We start from the raw sequence: 16,144 nt of genomic DNA, 5'->3' as shown, positions 1-16,144 counted from the left end.
CCTGAAACAAAAGACACAAAAGGGGGAACGTTGGTTTGTCACATATATCATCAGTTCATTTCGAAGAAAGATTTCAATTTCTATAAATGTAAACTGGAGAGGGTTAAATAGATCAAGGATCATTGAAGCATTTCAGTATTACCTTTAATTCCTGCTGTTCTGCCTGCAGTCAGCAAATACTCACAGCCAACCTTCTGCCACAGGCCACTTTTATCAGGGCTGTAGTCATGGGTGACGTCACGTTGTCAAGTTGGCTGTTGTTGGCAACACTGCTAAACTCATTGATGCAGACTGGCAGACAACACAAAACAGTCCAGGCTTTGATGAACAGATATGTGATTTTTACTGCTGGCAGACTTGTGTCACTTTAGTGTGACTATTGATGGTGCGAACTTAAACAGAAAATAGCCCTAGAAGGCATATAGTTGTTACACACTCAAACTTCCACAGATACAGATACGCATACATCCCCGCCCCCAAACCCCAAATATGATTCTGATCATGGTCTACAATCTCATTGCTATGCAGACGATACCCAACTCTACCTCTCCACAAAAACCATCACTCCTGCCACTCTGCTCACCATCACAAACTGCCTCAATGACATAAAAACCTGGATGAACAGCAACTTTCTCAAACTCAACTGCAACAAATCAGAAATCGTCATTGGCCCCAAACCCCACCTCCCCTCTTCCCAGGACTTCTCACTGAACATCGATGAACACACAGTTACCTTCTCCCCCTCTGTCCGAAACCTCGGCGTCACCATGGATCCAACTCTCTCCTTCAAATCACACATCAAGAACATCACAGAAACATCCTTCTTCCACCTCCGCAACATCTCACGTCTCCATCCTATCCTGTCCTCCTCCGCTGCCGAAACACTAATCCATGCTTTCATAACCTCCAGACTGGACTATTGCAGCAGCATTCTCTATGGCCTCCCCTCCACCAACCTTCAAAAACTACAATATGTCCAAAACTCAGCTGCCCGATTGCTCACCCACTCCACCTCCAGAGAACACATCATGCCCATCCTTCAGCACCTTCACTGGCTCCCTATCCCATACTGAATCCACTTCAAGATCCTGCTCATCACCTACAAAGCCCTCAATAGCCTGCTCCCCCATGAACCTCACAGACCTCCTCCAACGTCACTCCCCCACCGCAGATCTTCAGACACCAACCTACTGACCCCCATCACCAGGACCAAGCACCACACCGTTGGTAACAGAGCCTTCTCCACTGCTGCCCCAACCCTCTGGACCTCCTCCCTACTCACATCTGCAATTCAGAAAAATCAACTCAAAACCTTTTCAAAATAGCTTACAAGACCTGGACTTCTAATGCCTCATCTCTGCTTAGTTTAAGTTTTTTTCTGCATTTTGTGTTTGTGTGTCTCAGTTCTGTTATGTTAAGTTGAGTTGTTGAGTTTTTAAAGGAAAAGAAGTTGTCTCTTGTTGTTCTGTGTCTGGGCCCTCAGTCCAAAGCTCCTTTCACCCCAGTCTTTCTCAGACTCTACTTTAGCAAGGTATTCAATTTTTAGCAGGAATCCTAACATAGTTAGGGCCCCATTTTGGACGAACCTATAAACCATGCCAAGTTGTACAAGTACATGACAAATGTATCTGTTTGAGGATTGCAATGACAGTTGCGCTGTGTTGTGCAACTTTCTTGTGTCGGGAATAAGACAGGAATCTTGCAGTCACAGTGTTTTTGGAGTACTTCAAGTATGTGATGACAAGTGAAGGTTTGGTACAACTATTTGTCTAAGACAGCAGCCTTCTTCAAGGGCCATGGGACAGAGACAAAGGAAGGCCTCAGGGGAACTGGTCAGTCAGAGGGTTTAATGGTGAGGTGACCGCAAGGATTGATTAAAGGTAAAACTGCTGCTTTAGTGTGGTCTGAACTATGAGGCCTCCCCAGCTGAGTAGTGAAATGTAAACCTCACTATGACCTCACTGTTTCACCACCAGAGTTTGTTAGCCGTTGTTACTGTGACAATTTGTTAATTAGTTCCATGAGCAGAAGGAAGTCTGCAGGGAAGCTTCAGCTAACCCCAACCTCCCACCACAACACCAGCTGAACTTAATCAACTTCTTCTTCAGCTTCTTTGTGGAGCAAAATTCCCCTGTCAAGACTTAACAAACAACATGAAATCATAGGTTGCTCATGCAACTTTGGCCCCCTCTGGGTTTTAGCCATCCAAACAACATCAATGTTCAAATCATTAAACAACTTTTATGTTGTGACTTTTATTCCAACTTTGTGCAAACTAAAGTTTAATGACAACAGAATGACACAATAGTTTAAATTATTATTTCTATTTCTATTTTCTACTTGTTGCATTTGTTTTGTATTTTTATATTCTGTAAGTCTGAGTCTGATTATATAAAAATAGGTGCAGAAAATTAACAGATGAATGGACATTTTCTCCAACTGTGTCTCTGTAGCATGTGTTTTCAAACCATAGTGCACTAACGCAAGACTATATTACCAGCTGGGCAATGATTTTCAACACTGATAAAAAAAAATCCTACAGAAAGAGTCACACTAAGTAAGATTGTGGCATATGAGCTTGCAAAAGTGAAGCTTGATTTTCCTTGTAAGAAGAATATTTTGTTGAGTTAAAGCACTGACGCCTTCTTCTTAAAGCTGAAACAGCGAGTTATTCATTTAGTTTAACAATTGTAAGGATAACTGTTGAATAAAGTTACAAATGCTGACGCGACATGGTACACCAACCCAAAGTGTCACTGTTTGATGACGTGGGAATGAGACATCAGAAAGACATACTTCCCCTTTCCTGCCTGCGGCCTGTTACTGTAATCAGGCAGTGTGGACTTCAGAATAACACTGTGCAGTTAATGCTGTCAGTGTGTGTGTATGTATACCTGTGTTATCATAATTAGGCTGTAATGAGCGTCCTGGAGGCCTCGGGGCTCCCAGGTGTCTCAGTGACCAGCAGGTTAATAGAATTAAAAGCTGCAGCGAGGCGTTCAGGGGGCATCGGACAGGGGGCCGCTCTGTTTCTCTGGAGGGACTCCAGCCTGCAGACCGGCCTTCAGTCTTCAGTCTCACACAGCCCATCTCACCCTCTCCTGCCGGAGTGTTTATATGTAGTATGATAGTGATAATCATGTCACCAAAGTGTCAGTGGGGTCCAGCACATGGTTAGCCTAGCTTAGCACAAAGACTGCAGGGGGAAAACTGCCCATTAAAAGAGAAAGATTTGGTCGTTACGAGTGCTTCCAGTCTTTCTGCTAAGCTAAGGTAGCTAATATTTTAGCTTATATCAAATAAGTGGATTTAAAAACTGCTGCACTAACACATATTTCCCTTATTTTCGTGTTCAATGGATTGTGAAGTTCAGACAGTCATGTTCTCCTCAGGATGGATTTTAATAACTTCCCTGACTTTTAATCATCAGGTCAACAATTTAATGTGTCAGTATTTTGGTTTATGGCCTCTGCTGGACGAAGATGATGAACATATACATGAACATCATCCCAACTCACCACTGGCATGTTAACATTGTCTCTGATATTTCTGAGGTCTTTTCTTTTTTTTTTTTTAGCACATCCTACTGGTGTTTTCGTTATTGTTTAATTAGTTTGTGGCTTTTTTACTGTTTGTTTTCATGTAGCAGCAGTCAGAGGTCTGAGTCCCTGTAGATCCCAGGAGCTTTCATTAGCGTGATCCTCTGAGCTCTGATAAACATCCATCACCTCCTCTGTCTTTGCTCCCTGAGGGCTAATTACCATCAGAAAGTGTTGATAAGTGTTTTGTCAGGAAGCCACTCACAGTGGACCTCATTAATGATCAGAAACATTAACACTCGTTACTGGCTGCTGTGACAACGGGAACACACTGATGAAACTGGTGGACCACGGGGGGGCACTGTGCTCCCCTGAGCTCCCAACATGCAACAGTTTAAACCAACTTTAAGTTTGTAACCACAAACAAACGCAGTGATCTCCCATCAGGGTGTGAAGTGAATAAACATGACGTCAAATTAAAGTTTCTTTCAACATTTCACAAGTAACTTTTCAACATTGTTTTATGTTTATTTCTTCAGCAGACCCCTTAAACTCTTTCTGTACCTTCAACCTGTTCATCCCATTCCCAACTTAAATTCAAACTAAACCATGTGACATGGTTTCACTCAGGAAAAGATCATTGAGTTAAAATAAGCATGTTTGTTTCATATGTAAGTAAAGTCATAAACATTGAATTTCACACAGAGCATCTGTTCACCCCGTCCTCCTCCCTCCACAGACAATGTCACTCTTTATACTGCACCCATATTTGATGTCCTTTGAATTAACATAGTCAGTTAGGCCCATAAATCAAAGAGAAATCTCATAAAGTAGCAGACTTGGACTGATGGACATCTGTATTAATTGTGAACAGCAAAATGAATCTACTGCTTAACCCATTTAAGGCGGGAAAGCATTACCGCATTTCTACCATTGAAACTGGAGGCGATGTTGCGTTATTCTACCATTAAAGCCAGGAAAGCGGATACGTCGTTTTGTAGTATTTGTAGTTTTTGTAGTTTTTTCCACCTATTTTCAGTCTCTTGGCCATTGAAATGCATCAGAATAAATGTGTCACAATGCAACATGGGACTTTTCCAGAACTTTGAAATCATCACCAAAAAAGACACAAAATGACCCAAAAAAAATACACAAAATGACTAAAAAAAGACAAAATGACAAAAAAGACACAAAATGACAAAAAGACACAAAATGACCAAAAAAGACACAAAAATACCAAAAAAAAAGACACAAAATGACTAAAGAAAGACACAAAATGACCAAAGAAAGGGACAAAATGACAAAAACAGACACAAAAAGACACAAAAAGACACAAAATGAGAATACATGTGGGAGTGTCGCAATGCATCATGGGACTTTTCTAGAACTGAAATCATGGAGGAAGACAACTATAGCGAAGGGAGCTCAGATATAACAGCTATAAGATCTCAAATACTTTTTGAATTTCATTTCTATCTGCTACAGAGGCTGAAAAATCTATTATTTAGTAGGAAGAGTTGACACTTCTGTTGAATTTACAGAAAAATGGGTTTTACAGGCATTTTTTACAGCCGTTTTAGGCCTAAATGGGTTAAACATACATCCATTTATTTATGGAGGACCACCGCTGTATCAACATTGACCACCTCATATAGATTCTTAACAACGCTGTCTTGTATCTTTTCTATTTACTATTTATTGAGATGAGATGATGAGAATGTATCTTATTTACTATTTATTGTGCTTTGTCCAGTATGTGAGTGCATTGATTTTCGTTGTATTTCTGTACGATGACAAATAAATCTAATCTAATCTAATGTAATCTAATCTAATCTTAACTACAGAACAAATTTGTATTATATTTAGGTGCATAATTTTTTTTTTACCCGTGCCACAATGTGAGTTTGTAGAATGAGTTCAGCTAAAAGTCCGGAACAGCTCATCATGATTCAGATTTGAAGGCGCTCTGGTTTTCACTCCGTAGATGTGGCTTCATGAAGGCAGACAGAGTTTTTTTGTGTCTGGGACCTCCAACAGGAAGTTGTGGAAGAGGCTGTAAACAGCAGAAACCATCACAGCACTTTTCCCCCTTAAACACCCACTAAATCTTCTCGTCTCTCTGTTTCGCTGCTTCATGTCAAACATGTTTTTGTGGCTGTAAACAGAAACCCAATAATTACTCTGCTCTCTGTGTGTCATCAGCAGATTTGACATTTGGAAACAGCGTGAGGGCACATGTGTGATCCAGCAATTTAGGAGGATTTGATTCTACCATTATAGAAATAAATATTTATTTCATGATTACAATTCCAGCACCAGAGAAGCTTTACAACTTTTATTTTTTGTTTGTTCTGTTCTGCTCTTGTCTGGTCTAAACTGATGTGGTTGTTTAACACTAGTTAAGACTTTTTCGCGAGAATCAGTTTGCCATATTTATGTTCAGTAGGATATGCCAACGTCTGACACATCCAACCAGATGTCTCTGTTCTGATCAAATCAAAGAGAAAATTTACCGTAATGCTTCACTTACACATCTGTAATTCATTAAGAATTCCCAATGGTGTGCCCTAGAAAGAGAAAATAGGAATTTCTTTGAAAGTTTCTCTCAGTGTAACGTCTGGACATACCTGCAGGATTTCATAAAATCACAACTAATTTGGCGTGAATGCAAGAAACATACACAGGTGTGATGTGGAAACATTAAGCCTCCAGTGCGGAAACACTGACCACCTGAAACAGCATGAACCTTCAGAGTTTTTGTTTCTTCTTCATGCAGGAGTACTTCAGCTGACTTTACTGTGGAAAATAGCTTCCTGTGGAAAAGGACAGCTACAGCACCCAGCACCAACTAGTGGCAGTAAGAACAGAAAGAGATTGTTACTTAATATTGCACTCAAGCAGAAACACCTCGGGTCAGCAAGTCTCCTCCCCCGCTAAACACAGCTTGGGCCAAGCCCTGCTTTCCCTTCCTGAGTCACCCGACGGTTACAATAATAAAACACCACTCAGGTTCAGATCGGGCCGTTCTTCCCAATCATCTCCTCCAGGTACCATCATTGTTGCCCATGTGAGTGTTGAAGTCTCCCAGAAGAACTCCAGAGTCCCCAGGTGGTTCCCCTTCCAGGACACCACCCAGAGACTCCAAGAAGGCCGGATACTCTGACCTGCTGTTTGGTGCATAGACACTAACAACAGTCAGAGACCTCCTCCTCTCATTGAGGCGACCCTCTGGTTCCTCGGGGAGAACTCCAACACAGCGGCGCTCAGCCGGGGGCTTGTCAGTATCTCCAGACCCGCCCGGCACCTCTCACCTCGGGCAACTCTGGAAAAGGAGAGAGTCCAGCCCAACTATTTCTAGTCAGTAACGCTCCACCTCCTGCACAAGCTCGGGCTTCCCCGCCAGCGAGGTGACGTTCCGCGTTCCCAGAGCCGCTGGAGCCTGGGATCAGCACGCCCAGGTACCGACCTTTGCCTGCTGTCCGGTTCAAAACGTATCCAACCCTTATGCCCTACTCTGCAGGGGGTGGGCCCACAGGTCGGCGGATCCATGTAGGGCCCCTGTTTACCTGTGCCGGGCGAGGTACACTGATTGTTCCAGATCCACTTCATAAGGGTCTTTGCATCGCTCTTAGTCTGGTCACTCGCCACCTGGGACCACTTCGCCTCGGGAAAGCCTACCAGGAGCTATTGCTCCCGACAATACACCTCGCAGGGTCAGTCGAGAACACAAAACCCTCCACCAAGGTAAGGTGGCGATTCTTGGAGATGTGGTTATTTGGTTATGATTACAAAGGTAAATTATGAGTTCCAAATTTCTCATATTATGAGACTGATTTAATTAAATTGGCTTTTCTCTGTTTTAAAAATAAAGAACTTGAGCTTGATGATGACATGGGTCAGAGTATTGGGGAGCTGGTAGTACAATGCATTATAATTAATTATGCATTATTATGTAGTTGTCATAGCTATCTCAAAGTTTCTGAACAAGTTGGTATTGCTGCGTATTGTGATTGTTGTTTATGTATGCATTGTCATATTTCCTAGGTGTCTGAGTGCTCTTATCTATGGCATCAGGGACAAGACCATCAGACCAGTCCTCATATGCCATCTATGCTGTGGACTGAAACTATGATACATTTAATTAATGTTTTTGGGGTCTGTATTAAATCAATGCATGGCCCCATTGACATTGAAGCTGCTTTTGGTCATTGCAAATCTAGAGAAGCCTGACAAAGTATACAGTCTTGTCAAAAAGTGTACATCCTGTCAAAAATGCATCCTTAAGTTTAGCAAAAGCTTATTTCAGTCTTCAGTAGTAGTTGTATGTAGTAGGTATGGGCTATTAAAATGAAGTGGCTATCTTCCAAGTTAGGGTATTGTCTGTACATTCCCTCTTTGTGTTATTATTCCTCCTTCAGCTCTGCAAAAAGACATGGTTTGGGGAGTCAAATACCAACTTGATTTGGTTTTTGACTGTTTTTAGTTCAGTCCCAGTATGGATAAAGGAAACAGTTAAATGGTCCTGCACTTATATAGCATTCATATTGGTGGCAGAGGCTACCCTAAACAGTAGGCCACAGCCGACCCAGTTAAGTTAAGTAAGAATAGTAAAAACAAAAACAATGCCAATGTAGATATGAATATTGTTAAAAGACAGACTTTACCATGTGAATGAATCCTTTGTTTAATTTTTGTTTAAGTTAAGACTCTTGTCTGGCCCTCTGCTCTTTGTCCTTCCCTGTAACAAAGCCCGGGCTTGTCCGGGATTTGGACCCAGGACCTCTCACACAGTCCTGTTGTCTGTCCAACCTAATGCCTGCCCTTTCATGATAACTTTCACACCCCTGCTTTAGACTATGCACCATAGATTGTCTAAATCAGGCCCATGTTTGTTTTTATGTCAGTCATGTTGTCCTCCAGGTTCAGGGCTATTTTAAAACAGTAGAGAGCGTGTTCCAACCACAAAATGCAGATTTATATACAGTTTTTAAGAAATGTCAATATTAACACTGGCTTTGATCTGTTTCATGCTTCTCTGGCTCTGTAAGGAGGCGGTCGCACTTATTTTTCCTCTCTCCCTGTGTGTTTTCCTGCTTCGGTCCTCTTGTCTCGTCTTGTCTTCTGTCTTACTTTGGAAGACTCTCTTTACACTGCTCTCAAAACAAAAAAAATATGGATTTGATCAACTGCTCTCTCAACGCAATTGACACAATCTTCTTGACAAGAAGCCAAGGTTCGGGGGATCCCTCCTGCCCTGACGGGACATTTGCAGCTTCCGTAGAGCAGCTATTCTCAACCTTGGGGTCGGGACCCCAATTGGGGTCGCGAGATTATTTCTGGGGGTCGCCAAATCATTTTGGGAGTCAGCTCTGTCTCCACTGTGTTAAAGTGTTCATGTGTGAATGTGTTTTTGGTCACTTAATGTCTTTTTTTGGTCATTTTGTGTTTTTTTTTGATCATTTTGTGGTCAATTTGTGTCTTTTTTGGTCATTTTGTTTCCTTTTTTGGTCATTTACTGTCTTTTCTGGTCATTTTGTGTCTTTTTTGGTCATTTTGTTTCCTTTTTTTGGTCATTTTGTTTCTTTTTTGCGTGATCTGGACTGTGCGTGTGAGATTCTGTTCAGTGAGGGGGGGTCGTGGACAACATGCATGTTAAATTGGGGGTCGCGACTCAAAAAGGTTGAGAACTACTGCCGTAGAGGACAGTGAAGACCTCTATCTATTCGGAACCTTGATAACAGGACTTTTCGAAATACACAGAAAATGGTGACAGCTGTCCAAAGGCTGCCTATGACAGCAGAGCTGTTGAAACTCAGACTGTGGTCACAAACTGCACTTTGGATGAAATCAAGGAGCGACTGACGGCCCTGGAAAAGCTACTGGATCGATCCGGAGACCAGTATGGACATTATCAACAAGATGAGTAGCAGAAAGTTGCTGCCACTTTCACCTACAGCCCAATCTTCCAATCTTACCTGGCCTCCCTCCAAACAGCCCTGACTCAAGGCTATGAGAAAAAAAGTTCCCCTTTTGAGCACTGCAGCAAGACTCCCCCTATTATTAATAAAGGACTGAAGGCAATCACTTCCCTGGAAGGAACTCCAAATTCCTTCAACCTTTAGTGAATATTGATATGATTATTTGGTTATAGTTATTAAGGTAAATTATAAGTTCCAAACTGATATTCTCCTTGTATTATGAGACTGATTCAGTAAAATTGGCTTTTTTGTGTTTTAAAAATAAAAAAACTTGAGCTTGATGATGACATGAATCAGAGTATTGGGGAGGTGGTAGTGAAATGCTTACATCACCCATTAATTATGTATTATTTATGCTGGCATATAATTATTTCCAATGCAGTGATGTAAGGACTGAGCTTATAAACAATATGTGGAGGAAGGCGAACTCTGCAGACCAGCTCTGCTCACTTAGAAACAAGCCAGGCCTCTGCTATCGGCAATGCTCCTCTAAGATGACAAATGCAGTTGAAAGTCAGAACAACATCACTGCTAAACTGGGGTTACTGGAAAGTGTCATGTTTGCCACTCTGACTACAGTGACATGCTGTGTGTTTCTCTTCATTAATGTGACCATGTTATTCACCTTGAGGAGTAAAACTGTGTTTCGTGAGACCTCACGTTATATTCTTCTGTTTAACCTCCTTTTTGCAGACACTGTACAGATGGCTCTGAGTCAGTTATCATACCTACTGGCTGCATGTACAATATGGTTGACATATCCTGTATGTGGTGTTCTGACTATGCTTGCCAATCTCACAAATGCAATCTCTCCTCTCACACTGGTGGTGATGTCTCTGGAAAGATTTGTTGCTGTGTGCTACCCACTGAGACACTCTACCATCATCACCATCAGAAACACAGCAGTGGCTGTCTTTGTGGTTTGGACCTTTAATTCACTAAATGTTCTCACAGGACTTATTTTACTCTTAGAGTTTCCATTTGAAGACCTCGAAACATTGCAGATGAAAGATTTTTGTACCAGAGAAAGAATGCTTCTGGGCCCCATGTCTGTTGTTTATGATAAAGCCTACACTTATTTTGTATTTGTTTCAGTTGTTGTGGTAGTCACTTCCTCTTATATTGGTGTGATAATAGCAGCCAGGTCAGCTTCCACAAACAAAGCTTCTGCACAGAAGGCTCGTAACACACTGCTGCTGCATCTGCTGCAAGTGGGCCTCAGCATCCTCAGTTCGATATACATACCCTTTGTCTTAGCTATCTCAAAGTTCCTGAACAGGTTAATAATGCTCCGCATTGTGATTGTTATTTATGTATGCATTGTCATATTTCCTAGGTGTCTAAGTTCTCTTATCTATGGCATCAGGGACCAAACCATCAGACCATTCCTCATATGCCATCTATGCTGTGGACTAAAACGCTTACGTAATCCAGCCAAGACTAAATTCTCAACCTAGATATATTTAATGCGTGTTTTCGGGATCTGTCTTAAATCAATGCATGGCCTGATTGACATTGGAGCTGATTTTGGTCATTGGGAATCCGGAGAAGCCTGACAAAGTATACCGTCTTCATCCAGACAAAAATTCTTCCTTAAGTTTAGCAAAAACCTATTTGAGCTTTCAGTAGTAGTAGTAGCAGTAGTTGTATAAAGCAGGTATAGGCTATTAATATGAAGTGGCTATCTTCCAAGTTAGGGTATCGTCTGTACATACCCTAGTTAGCCTAAAACTGAATTTTGATATGTGACTTTGTGGCAAAATGCAGTAAGTTAACGTTAAATATTCTGAGTTTCAGGATTGTAACAGCTGATTTCTCAGGTCTGTATATGTCTGCTTCCACTTTTGCCTCTTAAAAGCTCAGCTGTTGTTTTCTAACGGACAGAATTAACAAGGAGTCTCCATCATTCAGTAGAAAGTCAATGGAGAGAGATGTTTGATACCCCCTATGGTGTGGACGGGGTTTAAATGCCTCTATTGATGGGTGGATGTCATGATCTTATTTGTTACTAGTTACAGTAAGCAGACTTCATGTTAACATTTTTTATCTAAAAGGATTCAGGGGCTACACGGTGGTGTAGTGGTTATCAATCTTGCCTTACAGCAAGAGGGTCTCTGGTTCATCTCTGGCCTGCGGCTCCTCTGTGTGGAGTTTGCATGGTCTCCCAGTGACAGGGTGGGTTCTCTGCAGGTACTCTGACTTCCTCCCACAGTCCAAAAACATGCACTTAGGTTTAATTGGTGACTCTAAATTGCCCGTAGGTGTGAATGAGAGTGTGATTGTCTGTCTCTATGTGTCAGCCCTGCGATAGTCTGGCGTCCTGTCCAGGGTGTACCCCGCCTCTCGCCCAATGATAGCTGGGATAGGCTCCAGCCCCCCGCGACCCGATTGCGGATAAGCGGTTAATGGTAATGAATGAATGAATGAATGAATGTTACATATTTGATTTTAATGACAAATGTGAAGTCAAAATGATCAGTAGTTGGCTGATATGTTGTGATAAGTTTTATGTTTTTTTTAGGGGAGTGGGGTTAGTAGGCTAACTTTACTTTTGAAAAGAGCTTCTTGTGGAAAAGGACAGCCACAACACCCTGCACCAACTAGTGGCCCTAGTGGGTATCAAGATTATAGTGAGGAAATGTGTACCGAGGTTTACATGGGCTAGTTTGCTTCTTAAGCTTTAAACTTGCACATTAACTAAAATGCAGGGCAGTAAGAGATAGAGGATTGTTTCTTGAAATTGCACTAAAGCTGAAACACGTGTAACTGCAACGGACAAACAATTTCATCACAAAGCCGGGACCATGCTGTGGCTCACACTGAATCTCATTCGCTTCCTTACACTGAAATACATGGCAGTAAGGGCAAAATACAGCCCTCAATGTGCACAGGGCATGAGGTCTTTTAGTTAGCTATATCAGCAGAATGAATGGTTTGACAGTGGTAGATAACAGTACATAAATCTCTCAAATTGCTTTTACTAAATTTTCAAATACATATTATTTACACCACAAAGAAGTTTTGTGAGTACATATGGATGTCGACTCCTGTAGCAGACCTCTATATAAAATGTAAGGATTTCTAGCAAGTTTAGAATTGAAATCAACATTTTTAGTGTGGACCAAGTATGATATTCTGATATTAATATTGCACAATTGTGAACGATTCCCAAATATGCTATGCTTCACACGGGGCACCAAAAAAATTTAGGTTTATAGGATGTTTCAAGATCAATGTAGAAGTATCTAGGATGCCTCACACGGGCACCATAACAATGTAAAGAACATAAGTTGGTTCATGAAAATGAATGAATACCTTCCACCAAATATTTAATAAAAGGAGTAAACAGGATGCACAATATTATATTAGGGTTTCAAAAGAGGATTAAGATGGATATCAGAATTATTTACAATTAATGTAAATTAATGTTTCTTATAATAATATATGATATGACTTGATTTACTCATGTCACCTCAAAATGGGGCACCAGTCTGGAAAACACAGAAAAGATAACCATTCACCTAAAATCAGTTTCATAAAGTTACTGAATTTTCAATTTGGAACTCTAACTAATAATTACCTTAATAGTTATAATGAAATTACCATATTAACATTACTCCACCAAGATTCACCACCTTAACGCAGTGGAGGGGTTTGTGTGCTTCAGTGATCCTGGAGCAAGACCCGGGAGGGGAGCACGTAGGCAAGCATCTGGTGGCCGGGCTGGGCTCAGTCCGAAAAAATCACATCGACCCACCGACTTCTGGGCCCACCACCCGCAGAGTTAGGCTTCAGGGTCGGGTGCATAGTAAGTCTGTTGGTAGGCAAATGCGGGTACCTGGGCGTGCTGACCCCTGGCTCCAGCGCCTCTGGTTACCTCACTTGCGGGGAAGGAGCTAAAGCTTGTGCAGGAGGTGGAGCGTTACTAACTAGAAATAGGTGGGCTCACCACCACGAATAGCGTGGTCTCTGGAACCAATCACCTGGAGAGAGGCTGGACTCTCTCCTTTTCCGGAGTGAGAGCTGTGTCCACATACTCGGCACAACGTCAAACACGTTCCCGGTGGGTGTTGGGCTCCGCCAGGGTTGCCCCTTGTCTCTGATTCTGTTAATGGTCTTCATGGACAGGATCTCAAGGCGCAGCCGGGGGGAGGAAGGGATCCAGTTTGGTGACCTTAGAATTACATCTCTGCTTTTTGCACATGATGTGGTTCGTTTAGTCTCATCAGACCAGGACCTAGAACACTCATTGGGGCGGTTTTCCAGCCGAGTGTGAATCGGTTGGGATGAGAGTCAGCACCTCCAAGTTTGAGGCTACGGTTTCTCTACCGTAAAAGCGGTGGACTGCACTCTCTGGGTGGGGAGAGAGGTACTGCCTCAAGAGAAGGAGTTCGAGTATCTCGGGGTCTTGTTCAGCAGTGAGGGTAGAACGCAGCGTGAGATGGACAGGCGGTTTGGTGCGGCGTCAGCAGTGATGCGGGCGTTGTACCGGACCATCTTGGTGAAGAAGGAGGTGAGCCTGAAGGCAAAGCTCTCGATTTACCGCTCCATCTACATTCCAACCCTCACCTATGGTCATGAGCTTTGGGTAGTGACCTGACAGAACAAGATCGCAGATACAAGCGGCTAAAATGAGTTTCCTCCATAGTGTGGCTGGGCCTCCTTTAAGAGGTGTTCCAGACAGGTCCAACTGGTAGGAGGCCCCGGGGAAGACCCAGAACACGGTGGAGGGATTATATCTCTCGCCTGGCCTGGGAACGCCTCGGGGTCCCCCAGGACGTGCTGGATATTACGGCCTGGGGAGAGGGGAGCCTCGAATGCCCTCCTTAGCCAGCTACCCCCGCGACCCGGCTCAAGATAAGCGGAGGAGAATGGATGGATGGATATCAACATTTAGCATTTGTTAAAGGAATTAAGAATTAATCTCATAGTAGAGGTTGGCATCTCACTCATTCTCACTAAACATTCTCTTTTTAACCCAGCACCACTAGATCACTTACAACACACACACACACTCTCTCTCACACACACACACACACACACACACACACACCTGTAAATAGTCAGGTTTGCACAAATATTGTCTGTTTTCTTAACTCTGTTTTTTTTTTTAAATAAATGTTTTTAGAATATACATGCTGTCCACTTAATATTAATAAATGAATGATGTATTGGGGAGGTGGTAGTGCAATGCTTACATCACCCATTAATTATGTATTACTTATGCTGGCATGTAAGTATTTCCAATGCAGTGATGTAAGGACTGAGCTTATAAACAATATGTGGAGGAAGGCGAACTCTGCAGACCAGCTCTGCTCACTTAGAAACAAGCCAGGCCTCTGCTATCGGCAATGCTCCTCTAAGATGACAAATGCAGTTGAAAGTCAGAACAACATCACTGCTAAACTGGGGTTACTGGAAAGTGTCATGTTTGCCACTCTGACTACAGTGCCATACTGTGTGTTTTTCTTCATTAATGTGACCATGTTATTCACCTTGAGGAGTGAAACTGTGTTTCGTGAGACCTCACGTTATGTTCTTCTGTTTAACCTCCTTTTTGCAGACACTGTACAGATGGCTCTGAGTCAGTTATCATACCTACTGGCTGCATGTACAATATGGTTGACATATCCTGTATGTGGTGTTCTGACTATGCTTGCCAATCTCACAAATTTAATCTCTCTTTTCACACTGGTGGTGATGTCTCTGGAAAGATTTGTTGCTGTGTGCTACCCACTGAGACACTCTACCATCATCACCATCAGAAACACAAAAGTGGCTATATTTGTGGTTTGGACCTTTAATTCACTAAATATCCTCATACAAGTTATTTTACTGTCAGATTTTCCATTTGAAGACCTGGAAACACTGCAGATGAAAGATTTTTGTACCAGAGAAAGAATGCTTCTGGGCCCCATGTCTGTTGTTTATCATAAAACCTCAACCTATTTTGTATTTGTTTCAGTTGTTGTGGTAGTCACTTCCTCTTATATTGGTGTGATAATAGCAGCCAGGTCAGCTTCCACAAACAAAGCTTCTGCACAGAAGGCTCGTAACACACTGCTGCTGCATCTGGTGCAAGTGGGCCTCATGATCCTCAGTTCATTATACATCCCCGTTGCCATAGCTATCTCAAAGTTCCTGAACAGGTTGATATTTCTGCGCATTGTGAATGTTATTTATGTATGCATTGTCATATTTCCTAGGTGTCTGAGTTCTCTTATCTATGGCATCAGGGACCAGACCATCAGACCAGTCCTCATATGCCATCTATGCTGTGGACTGAAACTCTTAATTGATCCAGCCAAGGCTAAGTTCTCAACCTAATATACATTTGATAAATGTTTTTGGGGTCTGTCTTAAATCAATGCATGGCCCCATTGACATTGGTGCTTCTTATGGTCGTTGCGAATCTAGAGAAGCCTGACAAAATCTATAGTTTTCATTCGGTCAATAATGCATCCTTAAATTCAGGAAAAGTTTATTTGAGCCTTCAGTAGTAGTTGTATATAATAGGTATGGGTTATTAAAATGAAGTGGCTATCTTCCAAGTTAGGGTATTGTCTGTACATTCCCTCTTTGTGTTATTATTCCTCCTTCAGCTCTGCAAAAAGACATGGTTTGGGG

The 16,144-nt window shown here is 42.2% G+C and overlaps 2 protein-coding genes across 2 annotated transcripts; both read left to right on the top strand.

The window, feature by feature from the left end:
• Nucleotides 1–9,996: 9,996 nt before the first annotated feature.
• LOC131986918 (odorant receptor 131-2-like) lies at nucleotides 9,997–10,974 on the top strand. The gene has a single exon (XM_059352058.1). It carries the CDS (start codon nucleotides 10,012–10,014, stop codon nucleotides 10,972–10,974), a length of 963 nt encoding a protein of 320 aa, XP_059208041.1. The 5' UTR covers nucleotides 9,997–10,011.
• Nucleotides 10,975–14,797: 3,823 nt separating this feature from the next.
• Nucleotides 14,798–15,844, top strand: LOC131986917 (odorant receptor 131-2-like). The gene has a single exon (XM_059352057.1). It carries the CDS (start codon nucleotides 14,798–14,800, stop codon nucleotides 15,842–15,844), a length of 1,047 nt encoding a protein of 348 aa, XP_059208040.1.
• Nucleotides 15,845–16,144: the final 300 nt, after the last annotated feature.

Source organism: Centropristis striata, chromosome 15 (genome assembly GCF_030273125.1).
Source record: "Centropristis striata isolate RG_2023a ecotype Rhode Island chromosome 15, C.striata_1.0, whole genome shotgun sequence".
NCBI lineage: Eukaryota > Metazoa > Chordata > Actinopteri > Perciformes > Serranidae > Centropristis > Centropristis striata.
The sequence above is the reverse complement of the archived record's forward strand: the minus strand, read 5'-3'. Positions and strand labels throughout refer to the sequence as shown.

What these genes read in the sequence shown, in the direction of transcription:
- LOC131986918 (XM_059352058.1), top strand. Translation starts at nt 10,012, where the DNA reads ATGACAAATGCAGTTGAAAGTCAGAACAACATCACTGCTAAACTGGGG.
- LOC131986917 (XM_059352057.1), top strand. Translation starts at nt 14,798, where the DNA reads ATGTGGAGGAAGGCGAACTCTGCAGACCAGCTCTGCTCACTTAGAAAC.